The sequence below is a fragment of the Macaca thibetana genome, chromosome 8, assembly GCF_024542745.1.
Source record: "Macaca thibetana thibetana isolate TM-01 chromosome 8, ASM2454274v1, whole genome shotgun sequence".
In the NCBI taxonomy this organism is placed as follows: Eukaryota; Metazoa; Chordata; class Mammalia; order Primates; family Cercopithecidae; genus Macaca; species Macaca thibetana.
Genome location: NC_065585.1, coordinates 63,287,624 through 63,305,813, shown reverse-complemented (window position 1 = coordinate 63,305,813; position 18,190 = coordinate 63,287,624). Strand labels below are relative to the sequence as shown.

The 18,190-nt window shown below is 38.2% G+C and overlaps 1 protein-coding gene and 1 pseudogene across 1 annotated transcript; one reads left to right on the top strand and one right to left on the bottom strand.

Moving 5' to 3' along the window:
• Positions 1-3,569: 3,569 nt before the first annotated feature.
• On the bottom strand, positions 3,570-6,171 carry LOC126960669 (sodium/bile acid cotransporter 5-like; annotated as a pseudogene).
• Positions 6,172-7,392: 1,221 nt separating this feature from the next.
• LOC126961592 (calmodulin-1-like) lies at positions 7,393-8,128 on the top strand. Its single transcript, XM_050802128.1, has one exon. The coding sequence runs from the start codon at positions 7,441-7,443 to the stop codon at positions 7,888-7,890; it is 450 nt and encodes a 149-aa protein (XP_050658085.1). The 5' UTR covers positions 7,393-7,440; the 3' UTR covers positions 7,891-8,128.
• The last annotated feature ends 10,062 nt before the right edge of the window (positions 8,129-18,190 follow it).

Genomic DNA, 18,190 nt, shown 5'->3' with positions numbered 1-18,190 from the left:
GGCAGAGGGGCTGCCCGGGACCAAAAGGTCCCCGCTTCGTAAGCCCATCAATGAGGGGGCATGGTTGCTTTGCTGGGCCCCGCCCCGAGCTGCGCCCTGCGAGGCTCTGCCAGGCCTGGCCCAGGTCTTCACCAGCTCAGGAGACTCAGATCCGGCCTTTTCTTTCTCAGTTCTGGTTCTTCTAACTTCTTTTCTTCTGCTTGTCCTTTCTTCTCTAAATCTTTTTAAAATTCAATTCCTCTTTCTTTTTCTCTTTTCTTCTTTACTCTTCCATTCACACACCTTTTCCCATTTCTCTTTCTTTACCCTTTCTCTCATTTTTCCATAATAACATTTTGACAAAACACAAATTGGAGATATAACTTCGGTTGAGCAGCTTTTATTTGCCAAAGCAATACGTGGTAAACTTATAGTACTTAAAAAAAAAAAAAAAATCAGTTGCCAGAACTAACTGCCCTCTTCCTCAATGATGTATTTAGATACCACCTATCGAGGACTTACTATGCTTTCAGCAATTGTGTTTTTATATGCATTATTTTTGTTAAATATTGCCTGAGGTATGTATAATTACCTTCATCACACAGATGAAGAAACTGAGGCTCAGAGAAGGTAAATGATTTTTCCTCCACAGGTCACCGGTCACACAGCAAAAGCAGAGCAGTGAAACACACTGACTCCAAAGTGTTGGGGCTCAGAAAACGACACCCCAAAATGAAGGCCTCAGAAGCAGCCTCACAGAAAAAAAGTGATTTGACCACTCTTGCTTTCCTGTCTCTGGCCCCACATTCTCCCTCAAGGCTTGCCTTAGAAACTGGAATTCTTCTTCCCCAAGGCAGGTCCTAGAAACTCAAAAATATTATTCTAATCCCCACAACTTTTTGTGTAAAAACAGACCATAAAGAAATTATCCAACCCACTTCTTCTGATTGTAGGTCTCAAGACCCTCATTCCAGAGAGGGTCTTGCCCAATGCACAGAAGGAAGGAATGCACCAGGGAGAGGCCAAACAAAATCTGGACAGACAGGCTTTGCTGGGTTTCCCCACTCAGTCTATTAGCATTACATTATATAGTTTTGGTCCAATCCTGTTTCTGCGCAGCTGGGTATATTTTGCTTGAACCTAAACATAAAAATGGACTGTTCCCCTGTATCTTGGGTCTTCATTCTGAAGGCTCCCATGTCACTTAAAACTATGATCAAATAAATTTGTATCCTTCTCTCCAATTAATCTTTCTTTTGTCAGTTGATTTTCAGCAAACATTCAGAGAACAAAGGGGAAATTTTCCCTTTGGTCCTACAAAAGTCTGCATGCAGCAAATGTACGGCACAAGGAGGTAGCATTATATGAGGTACAAGGACTAGTTTATGGTCCTTAAAATGTTTCCTCTTCTTGAAGGGGCAGCATCATGGTACATACATCATCATCACGCAAAAACTGTTGTACAGATATAATATGTCCCAGCCACAGCAGGACCAGAAAAGTGAGCTATTTGGCTCCTTACTTAGGAAGTGATTGTTTTTCTGCATTTAATCAAAGAACAAGATGTTGTCACAATCATGTTGCCAATGAAACACTTCTCAGAGATGAATGATGTGAACTGTGGACCCAATTCCCACACCCCACAAAGAGCAAGAAACTTGTCTTAATTGTCTAAAGAATGATGCCTTAGGTATCTGGTTTGGATATCTCTATTTGCCTATTAAATGATTTTTTTATTTTTTAAAGACAAGCCTTCAGAAACTAGCTATTTTGTTCTTCATTGTCAATCATCTTAAAAATCTTGCCAACTGCATGATGACAAGTGTTAATTCATAACTAAATAAAATTTTCCAGGCTTTTGCAGAAATGTCATCCATCATCTTTTAACCTTTTTAAATGAATGTGGTCCCACTGATTTGGCAAAGCTGCTATAATCAGTATAACCAATTTGAAGCAAGAGAGATTAAATATTACCTATCTTATTCCTTCGAATGATAACATCTCAAGCTACCTGTGTCAGGTGAGCAAGAAGCCTAGTTTTTTTTCTAGAGACCTTAGCATCTGCCTCACAATTGTTCTAAAGTAACCTAGATTTTTTTCAGTCCAAAGAGGCCATTCTGCTTCCAAATGCCTGCTGAAAGTGAAATGAGGCCGGGCGCGGTGGCTCAAGCCTGCAATCCTAGCATTTTGGGAGGCCGAGACCGGCGGATCACGAGGTCAGGAGATCGAGACCATCCTGGCTAACATGGTGAAACCCCGTCTCTACTAAAAAATACAAAAAACTAGCCGGGCAAGGTGGGTGGGCGCCTGTAGTCCCAGCTACTCGGGAGGCTGAGGCAGGAGAATGGCGTGAACCCGGGAGGCGGAGCTTCCAGTGAGTTGAGATCCAGCCACTGCACTCCAGCCTGGGCGACAGAGCGAGACTCCGTCTCAAAAACAAAAACAAAAAAAAAGAAAGAAAGTGAAATGCAAAATCTGCCGGTACACAGGGAAGTCTCAGTGTTCAGATTCGATTGTGGCAAAGCTGCAAACTGGTCTCACAAATCCAAGGGATCTTTGGTCCAATGTTGTGAAAGTAGTTCAGAAAGCTGCAGAGACCTCAGTACAGGATGCGTTACACCTGAGTTCCCAAAGGGGCAATGTTTAAAACTCTGGTCCAATCTGCAGCCACTGTTCCTAACCCTAAGAACATCTGCTATGCCCAGGTGTCATCGGGGGCAGGGACCAGCAGCACAAACTCTGCTTCCTGGCATGGTGTCCAGCTCCTCACTCTTCCGACCTTCCCTAAGGGAAGTTCCCTCTTGGAGGCCTTTGGTATCCTTTCTTGTCAGCTGACTCCCATCTATGAGAGAGGTTGTAATTACGCTGAACCTCAGAATGAAAGGCAGGTGAGATCCAATGCCCCTGACACCTCCCCAGACAGCTGAGTGTACACAAGAGAGTTCTAGGGAAGGGTGGCCTTTGTGAAGCCACAAGAAGGTCTGTTATCCTTTCCCAAAGGCAAGGATGACAGTGCTTACTTGCCCTGTATTTGCATAATAAAGAGAGTCCACCACAGAAATGAGTGGGCAATTTCCCTCCCCGGAAATCACGGGCATCTTGCCAACTGCGCTTAGTCTTTGGAGTTGACTTCTTTTAAATGACCTCTCTCTTCATTAAAACAAGTTTTAGTTTCTACATGCCAAGATATTCTCAGTTAATAGTTAATGATTTAAGTGGACTCTCACCTAATATAATTATATATACACCATGGCAGCTGGTCAGGGGTGGAGTGTCCAGGATAGCTAATAAGATCTTACATTTTGCTACCAAAATAATATCATATTCACATTGTACTCCATAAAACATTCTCAAACCAACAGAACTGAAAAGTTACCTCCTTCCTCTGATCCCCTGTGTAGCATTCTACTGTTGGAAGCACTCATTGGATGCTTAACATTTATGGTGTTGAGTATATACACACATGTATTCTTCCTCACCCCATGTCAACGTTTTTATTAGATCATAAGTGGATTATGAATGGACATCATTTTAGTTATTCTTTGACTCTCCCACAGTGCATGAGTAGGAATTCAGCAATGCTTTAATTGTTAGGCTTGGCAATTTCTTTTTCTCTTATCTTCTAAGATAAGGGTACAGCTTCTCTTAGCCTTGTAAGACCAAAAGGAACAGTAACATTTCACATCCAGAACACATGGCTCCTGTAAAAGAAGCCACAGAGGCTAAGTTTGCCTTGGACTTGGAAAAGACAGCTGAATAATGGCAAGGGCTAAGAAACTATTTAACAACCAACTGTCAATAGCAACAGTCAAGAAGACACAGCATACAAACTTTAGCAAAAATGTGCCCAAATGAGAAATGTGAAGCAGGAACTAAGAGACTCAACAAAAGCACCTCTAGGTTATCTGTTTTTAGAAACATTAATCGAACTCTGAAAGTCAAATAAATCCCTATGAACATTAAAAGAAAACTCAGAGGTCTAATTATTCTAAGAAGTTTGCTCTTTCAGGTATTCTACGCTTGATGACTATTTCAACTGATACTGATAAAGTATGAAAAGGAGTGTTGACACAATTTTAGAAACAGGGATATGAAATGTACCTGACAACCCTAATATATTACTGTATATATAAAATTGACAGGCATCGTGATCAGGGGCAATAATGTTAGTGTGTAAGTCATCAAAATGGCCAGCATGAAAGTTCCATGTAGAAGCAGAGCAAAGAGATAGCCCCCACACCTCCTGGGCACGTGCAGTTCATTACAAATCCAAAAGCTTGTGCCTCAGGCAATGCCACAATCTGAGACAAAAGAAATCCACAAAATGGCATTAAACAAACAAACAAACAACAACAAAAAAAACTGTGTTAACTTTCCCAAGAATTACTGGCAAAGCTCTCTTCCATGCTGTTTGAAACACCTGTAATTCAATCTTACAACTAAATATAGATTTGTTCAATAGTATTAGTGGTAATATAAGCATTAGGATATTCCTATCAATAGGCATTGATGCCTGGAGAAGACTGTCCTTTTGTTTGAGCACTTTGACTTTCCCATTCTTGATTTCTTCAATGAGTCTTTCTTGCCTACCTTCAGAATCCCAGAGTTGAATAGTCACATTTGTTTCTCCTTCTTCATCTGTCACCAGATTTATGGTAAAGTTTATAACATATGATATTTTCTTGGTCAAATAAAGGGTTTAGCACATCTATAAAAGAGAGTACAAAACTGGATTTAAAAAACAAAGTCTAGCTGTATGCTGCTTATAAGTGACATCCTAAAACAAAACAACATAGAAAAGTTGAATATAAAGGGATAAAAACAAGACATAATAGTGAAATAGTCACCAAAAAACCTAGTGAAATGATATTATTATAATTCAAAATAGGATTTAAGGCAACATTCATAAAAAGCATGTAACAATACAGAAAATCTATGCACCTGATAATATACTACTCTGCAAAACCATTAGAATTATAAGAAAAAAATGAATAAAACCACACAATAGTGTGAGATTTTAACACATCTGTCTCAAAAACTGATAGATGAAGCTGACCAAAAATTAGTTAAGTACACACACACACAAGCAAGCACACACACATAAATATGTGCATATATGTGGACAGAGGGGGACTGCAAATGATAAAGCAAACAGGGCAAAAGTAAATAATTGGTGCATTTGGGTAAAGTCTATGGAAAAGTTATATATACTATGTTTGGAACTTGCCTGTGTTTTAAATTGTGTCAAAATAAAGATCATAAAAAATCACATCCAAATAAGTAAATTAAAAACAGTAAGTTCCCATCCTTTGTGAGGAATTGGAAAAAGAACATCAGAGAAAATCTTTTTTAAAAGCAGAGAGAAGGAGATAATACAAGGGCAGAAATTGACCAGGCACAGTAGTTCATGCCTGTAATCCCAACACTTCGGGAGGCCAAGGCGGGTGGATCACCTGAGGTCAGGAGTTCAAGACCAGCCCGGCCCACACGGTGAAACCCTGTCTCTACAAAAAATACAAAAATTAGCTGATCATGATAGCAAGTGCGTGTAATCCCAGCTGCTCAGGAGACCGAGGTGGGAGAATCACTTGAACTCGGGAGGTAGAGGTTGCAGTGAGCCGAGATTGCGCCACTGTAGTCCAGCCTGGATGACAGAGTAAGACTCCATCTCAAAAAAAAAAAAAAAAGAAAAGAAAAAAAAGGTAGAAATTAATGAAACAGAAACAATGAAACAATAGGCGAATAAAAGTGATATATGTTTCTTTGAAAAGACAAACAAAAAATAAAGATAAACCTCTAACTATACTGTTTAAAGGGAAATAAAGAAAAGTACAAATGAAAATTGTTAAAAATGAAATGGAATGGCTAAAGATACAATAGAGATTTGGGAATATAAGAGAATAACTTGAACAACTTTATAACATCTTTATAATGGACAGAGAACACATGTATTTACATTTAAATAGCAATTTTGAATCAATTAGTACTTGCAGACTTTCTTTCCAAAAAGATAGCTAATGCCTTTCTTTCCTTTTAATTCCTAGTCTTTACTTATGATTTGACCTGAGTAATATAACAATAGTGAAAAAATTTCAAATCAGAGGCACAAAAAAATCCCACTTCAATGTCACCTTTGCCAAACTGGCATTTAGAGGGGGCCGTAAAACTTGGTTTTTCTAATGAAGGATTCATATAAAATCTTTACATATATTTCCCTAAATATAATTTTTAATACATATTTTCGCACAATTAAAAATGCAGGTAAGTATACAATAAAAGGCCTTCTCCAATGTTTGTTTTCCATCAAGTACTTTTCCTTACAGACAAAATTTCCAGGGTCTTGGGTATATTTCCAGAGATGTTCTATGTTATATATAACAGACACAGCACACACACACACCCCCACACACAAATATTTTATACTATATATACTGTTCTGGACCTTTACTTTTCCACTTAAAAATAGGTATTTGACAATATATATTGGACATCCCTCCATAATAAACAGTTTACTTTTTTTTAAAAACTTGCTTCATATTCAACTAAATGTTAGCATAGCCTAGGATATGTTCTAGTCACAAACAATCCTCAAATCTCAGTGGCTTAAAACCACAAAGTTGTTTTTTTGTTTTGTTTTTTTTGAGACGGAGTCTCGCTCTGTCGCCCAGGCTGGAGAGAAGTGGCACCATCTCAGCTCACTGCAAGCTCCGCCTCCCGGGTTCACGCCATTCTCCTGCCTCAGCCTCCCGAGTAGCTGGGACTACAGGCGCCCACCACCACGCCCCACTAATTTTTTATATTTTAGTAGAGACGGGGTTTCACTGTGTTAGCCAGGATGGTCTCTATCTCCTGACCTCATGATCCGCCCACCTCGGCCTCCCAAAGTGTGGGGATTACAGACGTGAGCCACTGTGCCCAACCCACAAAGTTTTATTTCTAGCTCCTGCTACATGTTTATCATGAGTTGACCAGAAGTTCTATTTCATGTCTACACTACTAGGGAACCCAGACAAATGTATCTGGCTCTATCTGGTCACTTTGGCAGTAGGAAAGAGAACTGTAGAAAGAATCACTGAAATGAAATAATTTAGTCTAAAAGTGGCAGATGTCATTTTTGTTTACAACATTGGACAAAGAGGTCACATGGCCACCTATAACCAAAATGGAACCAGGAAATGCTGAAAATATTTGAACATCTCTAATAACAACCAGAGGATATATCATACTTTAAAAATTGGTTTTCTACTGATGATCCTTTGTTTTCATTCTTTACTACAAATAAGCACTATAATAAAAGTGCACATATCATTTTTTACATGTGAATATATCTATAGGATATATTCCTAGAAGTAGAGTTTTGCATGTATGTTTAGAAGTCCACCTGTGGAGAATTAGTCCCAGTGGAATGAGCGAGCCGAGTGTCCGTGTGGTTGAGTCTCCGAAACCGGTAGCACTTGTAGCATGGCTGACCAACTGACTGAAGAGCAGACTGCAGAATTCAAAGAAGCTTTTTCACTACTTGACAAAGACAGTGATGGAACTATAACAACAAAGGAATTGGGAGCTGTAGTGAGGTCCCTTGTACAGAATCCCACAGAAGCAGAGTTACAGGACGTGATTAATGAAGTAGATGCTGATGGTAATGGCACAATTGACTTCCCTGAATTTCTGACAAAGATGGCAAGAAAAATGAAAGACACAGACAGTGAAGAAGAAATCAGAGAAGCATTCCATGTGTTTGATAAGGTTGGCAATGGCTATATTAGTGCTGCAGAACTTTCTCATGTGATGACAAACCTTGGAGAGAAGTTAACAGATGAAGAAGTTGATGAAATGATCAGGGAAGCAGATATTGATGGCAATGGTCAAGTAAACTATAAAGAGTTTGTACAAATGATGAAAGCAAAGTGAAGACCTTGTACAAATGTGTTAAATTTCTTGTACAGAATTGTTTATTTGCCTTTTCTTTGATTGTAACTTATCTGTAAAAGGTTTCTCCCTACTGTAAAAAAAAAAAAATGCATGTATAGTAATTAGGACTTCATTCCTCCATGTTTTCTTCCCTTATCTTACTGTCATTGTCCTGAAACCTTCTTTTAGAAAATTGATCAAGTAACACGTTACATGTGGCTTACTCTGGATATATCTAAACCCTTCTGCACATCTAAACTTACATGGAGTTGGTCAAATGAGGGAACATCTGAGTTATGCCTTTTTTTAAAGTAGTCTTCTTTAGGAACTGTCAGCAAGTTGTTGTTGAAGTGTGGAGTTGTAACGCTGTGTGAACTATGGGTAGTCAACAATATGTACTTAAAAGCTGCACTATTGCAAAGTGGGTGTATTATCCAGGTACTTGTACACCCTTTTTTTGTACTGCTGGTACTGTACCAGAACCATTTCTTTACTTGCTTTTAAAACTTTGTTTAGCCACTTAAAGACAATCTGCTTATGGCACAATTTGCCTCAAATCCTTTCCAAGTTGTATATTTGGGAGGCTGAGGCGGGCAGATCACAAGGTCAGGCGTTCAAGACCAGCCTGACCAACATGGTGAAATCCCATCTCTACTAAAAATACAAAAAAACTTAGGTGGGCATGGTGGTGCATGCCTGTAATCCCAGCTACTCAGGAGGCTAAGGCAGGAGAATCGCTTGAACCTGGGAGGTGGAGGTTGCAGTGAGCCGAGATTGCACCACTGCACTCCAGTCTAGGCAACAGAGCAAGACTCTGTCTCAAAAAACAAAAAATTACAATTTATACCACCCTGCCCCCCTAAAAAATAAAAGAAGTCCACCTGTGGCATGGAGCACCCCAGGGATTCAGTTTATCCACACTTGACATACAATGAACATAGATTATTACAATGTTTCCATTTTGGGGGTGGCAGGTGATATTTTTTAGAAATCTTTCAGAGATACAATTGACTACAGCTACATTCTCTGAGCTAGAATAGGAAACAGGTATGGCTACAATATTTTATGTTTTAATTCTTAGTCCAAGTATTCTCATCAATTATTTAATTTCAGTCAAGTCAGAATTATAGTTCTGGATGTTGCACCAAATGCCAGGATTAGAAGATGGAATCCTCTAATTATTTATTTTTACTAGATTTCCCAGTAGGCCCACGGGAAGTTGTGTCATATTAAAATATGATTCTATGATCACATTAATTTGAAAATATCAGGTTAATCAAAGTGGATTTTTAACCACAGAACTTTTCACAGCCTCATAATATGAGTGCCAAAACTGGAAATTTGTAACGGGGGAGGAGGATGGAGCAAGATGGCCAAAGAGAAGCCTCCAAATTGTCCCCCCAACAGGAACATAAAATTGAGCAAATATCCACACTAGTAAGTACCTTCAAAAGAAGCAAAAATCAGGTGAGCAATCCCAGTACCTGATTTTAACATCATATCAAAGAAAAAGGCACTGAGGAGGATAAGAAAGGCAGTCTTGAATTGCCAATGTCACCCCTCTCCCTTCCCCGGTAGCCCTGCGTGGCATGGAGAGAAAATCTGTGTGCTTGGGGAAGGGAGAGTGAAATGACCGTGGGGTTTTGCATTTCAAGTCAATGCTGCACATAGTGAAAAGCAACATGGGGAAGAATTCAACCAGCATCCAAACAGGGAGGATTTAGACCAGCCCCAGCCAGCGGGGAATAGTTCACCCCAAATGGTCAGAACCTGAGTTCCAACAAGTCCCATCACTGCAGGCTAAAGTGCTCCAGGTCCTAAATAAACCTGAAAGGCAGTCTAGGCCACAAGGACTGCAATTCCTGGGAGGTCTTGGTGCTGTGTTGGGCTTGGAGCCAGTAGACTTGGGGTGCAGGTGACCCAGTGAGATACCAGCTAGGGTGTCTAAAGGAGTGCTTGTGCCACCTATCCCCCAACCTCAGGCAGCACAGCTCACAGAGCGAGGAGAGACTCTTTCTGCTTGAGGAGAAGAGATGGGAAAGTAAAGAGAACTTTGGCAACTTGGATACCAGCTCAGCCACAGTAAAATTAAGCACCAATCAGAATCTTGAATCCCCTCTTTCAGGCCCTGGCTCTCAGATGACATTTCTAGAGCCATCCTGGGTCAGAAGGGAACCTGTTGCCCATACGAGGAAGACACAGGACTGGCAGGATTCACCATCTGCTGACTAAAAAGCCCTTCTTGGGCCTTGAATAAACATCAGCCATAGCTGGGCAGTAGTCACCATGGGCTTCTGGCAAGACCCAGTACTGTGCTAGCTTCAGTTGTGACCCAGCACAGTCCCAGTGGTGCTGGCCAATGGGAGTGCATGAATCACCACTCTCCAAATTTTAGAGCATAGAAAGAGAGACTCCATTTGTTTGGAGGAAATCAAGGGAAGAGAACAAGAGACTCTGCCTGGTATAATCCAGGAAATTCTACCTGATCTTACTGAAGGCCACTAAGGTGGTACTTTGATGAGTCTACAAGAGTCACAGTATTACGGGATTTGGGGTGACCCCTCATGCAGATTGGTGACAGTGACGAAAGACTTAAATCAAAGCACAATTCTCTTTGAATACTTGGAAAACTTTCTTGAGAAGGATGAGTATAAACAAACTCAGACTCTGAAGATACGAATAAATACCTAACTCTCCAATGCTCAGACATTGACAAACATCCACAAGCATCAAGACCATCCAGGAAAGCATGACTTTACCAAATGAAACAAAAAAGTCACCATGACCAATCCCAGAGTGACACAAATATGTCCTCTGACCTTTCAGACAAAGAATTCAAAATAGCTGTTTTGAGGAAGCTCAGTGAAATTCAAGATAACACAGAGAAGGAATTCAAAATCCTATCAGATAAATTTAACAGAGATTCAAATAATTTTTTAAAAATCAAGTAGAAATTCTGGAGCTGAAAAATCAAATGACAAATTGAAGAATGCATTATAGTCTCTCAACAGCAAAATGGATCAAGCAGAAGGAAGAATTAGTGAGCTTGAAGACTGGCTATTTGAAAATATGCAGGCAGAAGAGACAGAAAAAAGAATAAAAAAGAAAGAAGCATACCTGCAAGATCTAGAAAATGCCCTCAAAAGTGCAAAACTAAGAGTTATTAGGCTTAAAGAGGAGGTAGAGAGATCAGGGTAGAAAGTTTACTCAAAGAGATAATAACAGAGAACTTTTTAAACCTAGAGAGCAGTATCAATATTCAAGTACAATAAAGTTTTAGAACACCAAGCAGATTTAACCTAAGTAAGACTACCTGAAGGCATTTAATAATCAGATTCCCAATGGTGAACGATAACAAAAGGATCCAAAAAGTGGTAAGAGGAAAGAGACAAATAACATACAATGCAGCTCCAATACATCTGGTAATAGACTTCTCAGTGAAAACCTTACAGTCCAGGAGAGAGAACCATGACATGTGTAAAGTGCTGAAGGAAAAAAACTTTTGTCCTAGAAAATTATATCCAACAAAAGTATCATTCAAACATAAAAAAGAAATAAAGACTTTATCAGACAAGAGAAGGCTAGGGATTTCACCAATACCAGACCTGTCCTACAAGAAATGCTAAAGAGAGCTCTTCAATATGAAAGAGAAGGATATTAACGAGAAATAAATCATTGAAGGTACCTAACTCAATGGTAATAGTAAATACACAGACAACTACAGGATATCATAACACTAATTATTGTGTACAAACTACTCATATGATGAGCAGGAAGACTAAGACATGAACCTATCAAAAATAGTAAGTACAGAAACTTCTCAAGACATATACAGTATAATAGAAATGGAAAATTAAAAAAAAGTGGGGAGATAAAGTATAGAGTTTTTATTAGTTTTCTCTTTGCTTGTTAGTTTGATTGTTTTTGCAATTGGAGTTATGTTGTCATCAGCTTAAGATAATGGGTTATAAGATGTCATTTGAGGCCAGGTGCAGTGGCTCACGTCTGTAATCCCGGTTGGGAGGGCGAGGGGGGTGGATCACCTGAGGTCAGGAGTTCAAGACCAGCCTGGCCAACATAGTGAAACCCTGTCTCTACTAAAAATACAAAAAATTAGCCAGGTCTGATGCTGGGTGCCTGTAATCCCAGCTACTCTGGAGGCTGAGGCAGGAGAATTGCTTGAACCTGGGAGACAGAGGTTGCAGTTATCTGAGATCGCACCACTGCACTCCAACTAGGGCAACAAGAGAGAAACTCCATCTCAAAAAAAAAAAAGATGTTATTTGCAAGTCTCATGGTATTTAAATTAAAACAAAAAACTACAACAGTTACACGAAAAATAAAAAGCAACAAATTAAAATATCCACCAAAGAAAATCACTTTCATAAAAAGGAAGACAGAAAAGAAGGAAGTAATCAAGAGAAGACCACAAAACAACCAGAAAATAAATAAGAAACTGACAGTATTAAATCCTTACCTATCAATAATAACATGGAATATAAATGGACTAAATTCTCCAACCAAAACACAGAGACTGGCTAAATGGATTTAAAAAACAGGCCTTGACCAGGTGCGGTGGCTCATGCCTATAATCCCAGCACTTTGGGAGGCCAAGTCAGGCAGATCAGCTGAGGTCGGGAGTTTGAGACCAGCCTAACCAACATGGAGAAATCCTGTCTCTACTAAAAATACAAAATTTGCCAGGCATGGTGGCATATGCCTATAATCCCAGCTACTCGGGAGGCTGAGGCAGGAGAATAGCTTGAACACGGGAGGCAGAGGTTGCAGTGAGCTGAGAGCACACCATTGCACTCCAGTCTAGGCAACAAGAGCAAAATTCCATCTCAAAAAAAAAAAAAAAAAAAAAAAAAAAAGCCTCAGTAGTCTATTGCACATAAGAAGCACACTTCACCTATAAAGACATAAATACACTGAAAATGAAAAGATGGAAAAAAATATTCCATCCAAATGGAAACCAAAAAAGGAACGGGAGTACCCATACTTATATCAGAAAAAATAGATTTCTAAAAAAAAAAAAAAAACAGAGAGATAAGGAAGGTCATTATATAATGATAAAGGGATCAGTTTAGCAAGAGGATATAACAATTCTAAACATATATGCACCACACACCGAGGGTATATATTTTTATATATATATAACTAGATTTATAGGGATAGACTCCAACAATAATAGCTGGAGATTTCAACACCCCACTAGCAGCACTGGACATATCTTCCTGAGAGAAAATCAGCAAAGAAACATTGGACTTAATCTGTACTATAGAACCAATAGAACTAATAGATATTTACAGGACGTTTCATTAAACAGCTGCAGAATACACATTCTTCCCCTCAGCACATGGATCATTCTCAAGGTTAGATCATATGTTAGCTAACAAAAGAAGCTTAAAATTTTTTTTAATTGAAATTATGTCAAGTATCTGCTCTGACCACAATGGAATAAAACTAGAAATCAATAACAAGAAGAATTTTGGAAACTATAGAAACACACAGAAATGAAACAATATGCTCCCGGATGACCAGTGGGTCAACAAAGAGATTAAGAAGGAAATTTAAAAATTTCCTGACACAAATGTTAATGGAAGCACAACATACCAAACCTTGTGGGATACAGTAAAAGCACTAAAAGAGGAAAGTTTAGAACTATAAGTGCCTACATCAGAAAGTAGAAGAACTTAAAAAAAAAAAAAAAAAAAAAACAACCTAACCCATCTTAAAAACTAGAAAAGCAAGTGTAAACCAAACCCAAAATTAGTAGAAGAAAAGAAATAATAAAGATCAGAGCAGAAATAAATGAAATTAAAATGAAGAAAGCAATACAAAAGATTAATTAATCTAAAAGTTGCTTTTTGGCAACAAAATCAACAAATCTTCAGCCACACTAAGAATAAAAAGAGAGAAAACCCAAATAAATAAAATCCCAGATGTAAAAGGGGACATTACAACAGATACTGCAGAAATTCAAAGGATTGTTAGAGACTACTACAAGCAAATATATGCCAATAAATTGGAAAACCTGGAGGAAATTGGTAAATTCCTAGATGCATATAACCTACCAAGATTAAACCATGAAGAAATCCAAAACCTGAATAAGACCTATGACAAGTAATGAGATTGAAGTCATAATAAAAAGTCTCCCATCAAAGAAAAGCCCCAGGACCTGATGGCTTCACTGCTGAATGTTACCAAACCTTTAAAGAAGAACTAATACCAATCCTACTCAAACTACTCCAAAAATGGCCAATATTAACCATTATATCAAAACCAGACAAAGACACATCAGAAAAAGAAAACAATAGGTCAATATCTCTGATTAATATTGATGCAAAAATCCTCAACAAAATACTAGCAAACTGAATTCAACAACACATTAAAAGGATTATTCATCACGACCAAGTAGGATTTATCATAAGGATGCAAGGATGGTTCAGTATACACACATCATTCAATGTGATAAATCGTATCAACACAATGAAGGACAAAAATCATATGATCATTTTAATTGATGCTGAAAGGCATTTGATAAAACTCAACAATAGGCACCTACATCAAAAAAGTGAAAAAACTTCCAATAAACAACCTAACAATGTATCCTAAAGTAGAATAGCTAGTTCATGATAAAAACCCTCAAAAACTGGGTACACAAGGAACATACCTCAACACAAGAAAAGTCATATACAACAGACCCACAGCTAGTATCAGTCTGAATGAGGAGATCTGAAACAAGGATGCCCACTTTCACCACTATTATTCAATATAGCACTGGAAGTCCTAGCTAGACCAATCAGATAAGAGAAATAAATAAAGGGTATCCAAATTGGAAAGAAAGATGTGAAATTATCTTTATTTGCAGATGATATGAACTTATATTTGGAAAAACCTAAAGACTCCACCAAAAAACTACTCGAACTGATAGGCAAATTCAGTAAAGTTTGAGGATACAAAATCAATATACAATAATCAGTAGCATTCCTATATGACAATAGCAAACAATCTGAAAAAGAAATCAAGAAAGTGATTCCATGTATAATAGCTACAAATAAAATAAAATACCTAGGAATAAATATTATCAAAGATGAGGACAAATATAATCAAAGATGAGGACAATCTCTCCATGAAAACTATCAATGAAAGAAATTGAAGAGGATACAAAAAATGGAAAAATATTCCATGTTCATGAATTGGAAGAAACGATATTATTAAAACGTCCAGGCTACCCAGAACAATCTACAAATTCAGTGCAATCCCTATCAAAATATCAAAAACATTCTTCACAGAAATAGGAAAAAATCCTCTAAAATTAGTACGGAACCACAAAAGACCCAGAATAGCCAAAGCAATCCTTTGCAAAAATAACAAAACTAGGGAATCACTTTACCTGCAAATTACTTACAGAGCTATAGTAACCAAAACAGCATGGTACTGGCATAAAAACACACACATAGAGCAATGGAACACAAAGGAGCCAAGAAATAAATCCATATATCTACATAGAACTCATTTTCGAGAAAGGTGCCAAAAATATATATTAGGGAAAGAACAGTCTCGTCAATAAACGGTGCCTAGAAAACTATATCCATATTCAGAAGAATGAAACTAGATCCCTATCTCTTTCCACACACAAAAATCAAATCAGGCCAGGCACGGTGGCTTATGCCTGTAATTCCGACACTTCAGGATGCTGAAGTGGACGGATCACATGAGGCCAGGAGTTTGAAACTAGCCTGGCCAACATGGTGAAACCCCATCTCAACTAAAAATACAAAAAATTAACCAGGTGTGTTTGTGTGCCACTGTAATCCCAGTGATGGGGTGGCTTAGGCAGGAGAATCACTTGAACCCAGGAAGCACAGGCTGCAGTGAGTCCAGATCACACCAATGCCCTCCAGCCTGGGCAACAGAACAAGACTCTGCCTAAAAAAAGAAAAACAAAATCAAATCAAAGTGGATTAAAGATGTAAATCTGAGACCTCAAGCTATGAAACTGATAACAGAAAACACTGGAAGGACTCTCTAGGAAATTGGTTTGGGCAATGATTTCTTGAGTAATACCCTATAAGCACAGGCAACTAAAGCAAAAATTGACAAATGGGATCACATCAAGTTAGAAAGCTTCTGCCCAGCAAAGGAAGCAATCAACAAAGTGAAGAGACAGCACACAGAATGGGCGAAAATATTTGCAAACTATTCACCTGACAAGGGATTAATAACCTGAATATATAAGAAGTTCAAACAACTCAAGAGGAAAAAAAAATCTAATAATCCTATTTTTTAAATGGCCAAAAGATCTGAAAAGACATTTTTCAAAAGAAGATATACAAATGGCAACCGGGTATATAAAAGGTGCTCAATATCATTGATTATCAAACAAATGCAAATCAAAACTACAATAGGATACCGTCTTAACCCAGTTGTATACTTTTATCCAAAAGACAGCCAATAACAAATGCTGGCAAGGATGTGGAGAGAAGGCAACCCTGTACAGTGTTGGTGGGAATGTAAATTATTAATACAGCCACTATGGCGAATGGTATGGAGCTTCCCCAAAACACTAAAATAGAGCTACCAAATGATCCAGCAATCTGACTGCTAGGCATATACCCAAAAGAAAGGAAATCAGCATATTGAAGCAATATCTTCTCTCTTAGATTTATTGAAGTTTGGAAGCAAATTATGTGTACATCAACAGACAAATGGATAAAGAAAATGCAGTACAAATACACAATGGAGTATGATTCAGCCATACAAAAGAATAAGATCCTGTCATTTGTAAGAACTAGAGGACATGGATGGAACTAGAGGACATTATGTTAAGTGAAATAAGCCAGTCACAGAAAGACAAATTTCACATATTCTTACTCATTTGCGGTCACTAATAATTAAAATAATTGAACTCATGGAGATAGAGAGCAGAATGATGGCTGGGAAGGGTAGAGGGGAGGCAGGGGGAGTGGGGATGGTACAAAAATATAGTTTGATAGAGTAAATAAGATCTAATATTTGATATCACAATAGGGTTACTTCAGTCAACAATAATTTATAGTACATTTTCAAATAACTAAAAGTGTATCACTGGAATGTTCTTAACACAAAGAAATGATAAGTGAGGTAATAAATGTCCCACTTACCCTGATGTGATTATTATGCATTGTATGCCTGCATCAAAATATTTCCTGTACCCTGTACATGTATATATGAACTATATACCCATAAAAATTAAAAATTTAAAAATTTAAACATTTCAAAATGAGAAATATAAATCCAGAAAAAATTTATTATAATAATATATGAGTTATTTTCACAATATTACACTAGCAGCAGATGTCACTTTTCCAGATGGCCTTTCTTTGTTTCTCTGCCATACTCTCTTGTTTGTGCAAAGACCAATCTAGCACCCAACACTGTCAAAGCTAAATAAATGTTTGTTGAATGAAAAAAAAAAAAAAAAAAGAATACACCAGGTAGTTCCTCAAATTTATTTGACCATGGAGGTAATGTTTTACGAGCTTCTGTCTAGAGAGCCTAATTCTCAACAGAACATATTTAGGGAAATATTGGCTTACAGTATTAAAAACATAATTCAACAAGTAATTATTGAGCATGAATTATATTCTAGCCCTATGGTAATCATTCCATGCTTATAGAAAAGTAGGCTAAAGTCCTCATTTCAAGTAGTTTGCAGGTTCTTGGGAAATAACAGGAAATATATAGCAAGTCACAGCGGTTTACACAGAATATAAATGAGCATTTGCCTGAGACAAAATTATTATTTAATATTCAATATAGATTCTGACACACTTACTCAATTCAAGTGTCTGTTTTGGTGACCAGTCACAATTTCAGTTTTAAGGATGTAAAATATTTAGTAGAGGAGAAGAATCCTTTCAGTCTAAAGTGTTCCCCAAAGAAATTTGAAAGAAACAAATGTTATCTCAGTCGATTCACACCTTTAATTTTACTGTTTTCTCCTCCCACAGAAGTGAATAAAACAACTGCCTGACTAAAGAGTAGGTATCTTGGCCGGGCGCCGTGGCTCAAGCCTGTAATCCCAGCACTTTGGGAGGCCGAGACGGGCGGATCACGAGGTCAGGAGATCGAGACCATCCTGGCTAACACAGTGAAACCCCGTCTCTACCAAAAAATACAAAAAAACTAGCTGGGCGAGGTGGTGGGCGCCTGTAGTCCCAGCTACTCGGGAGGCTGAGGCAGGAGAATCACTTGAACGCAGGAGGCAGAGGTTGCAGTGAGCTGAGATCCGGCCACTGCGCTCCAGCCTGGG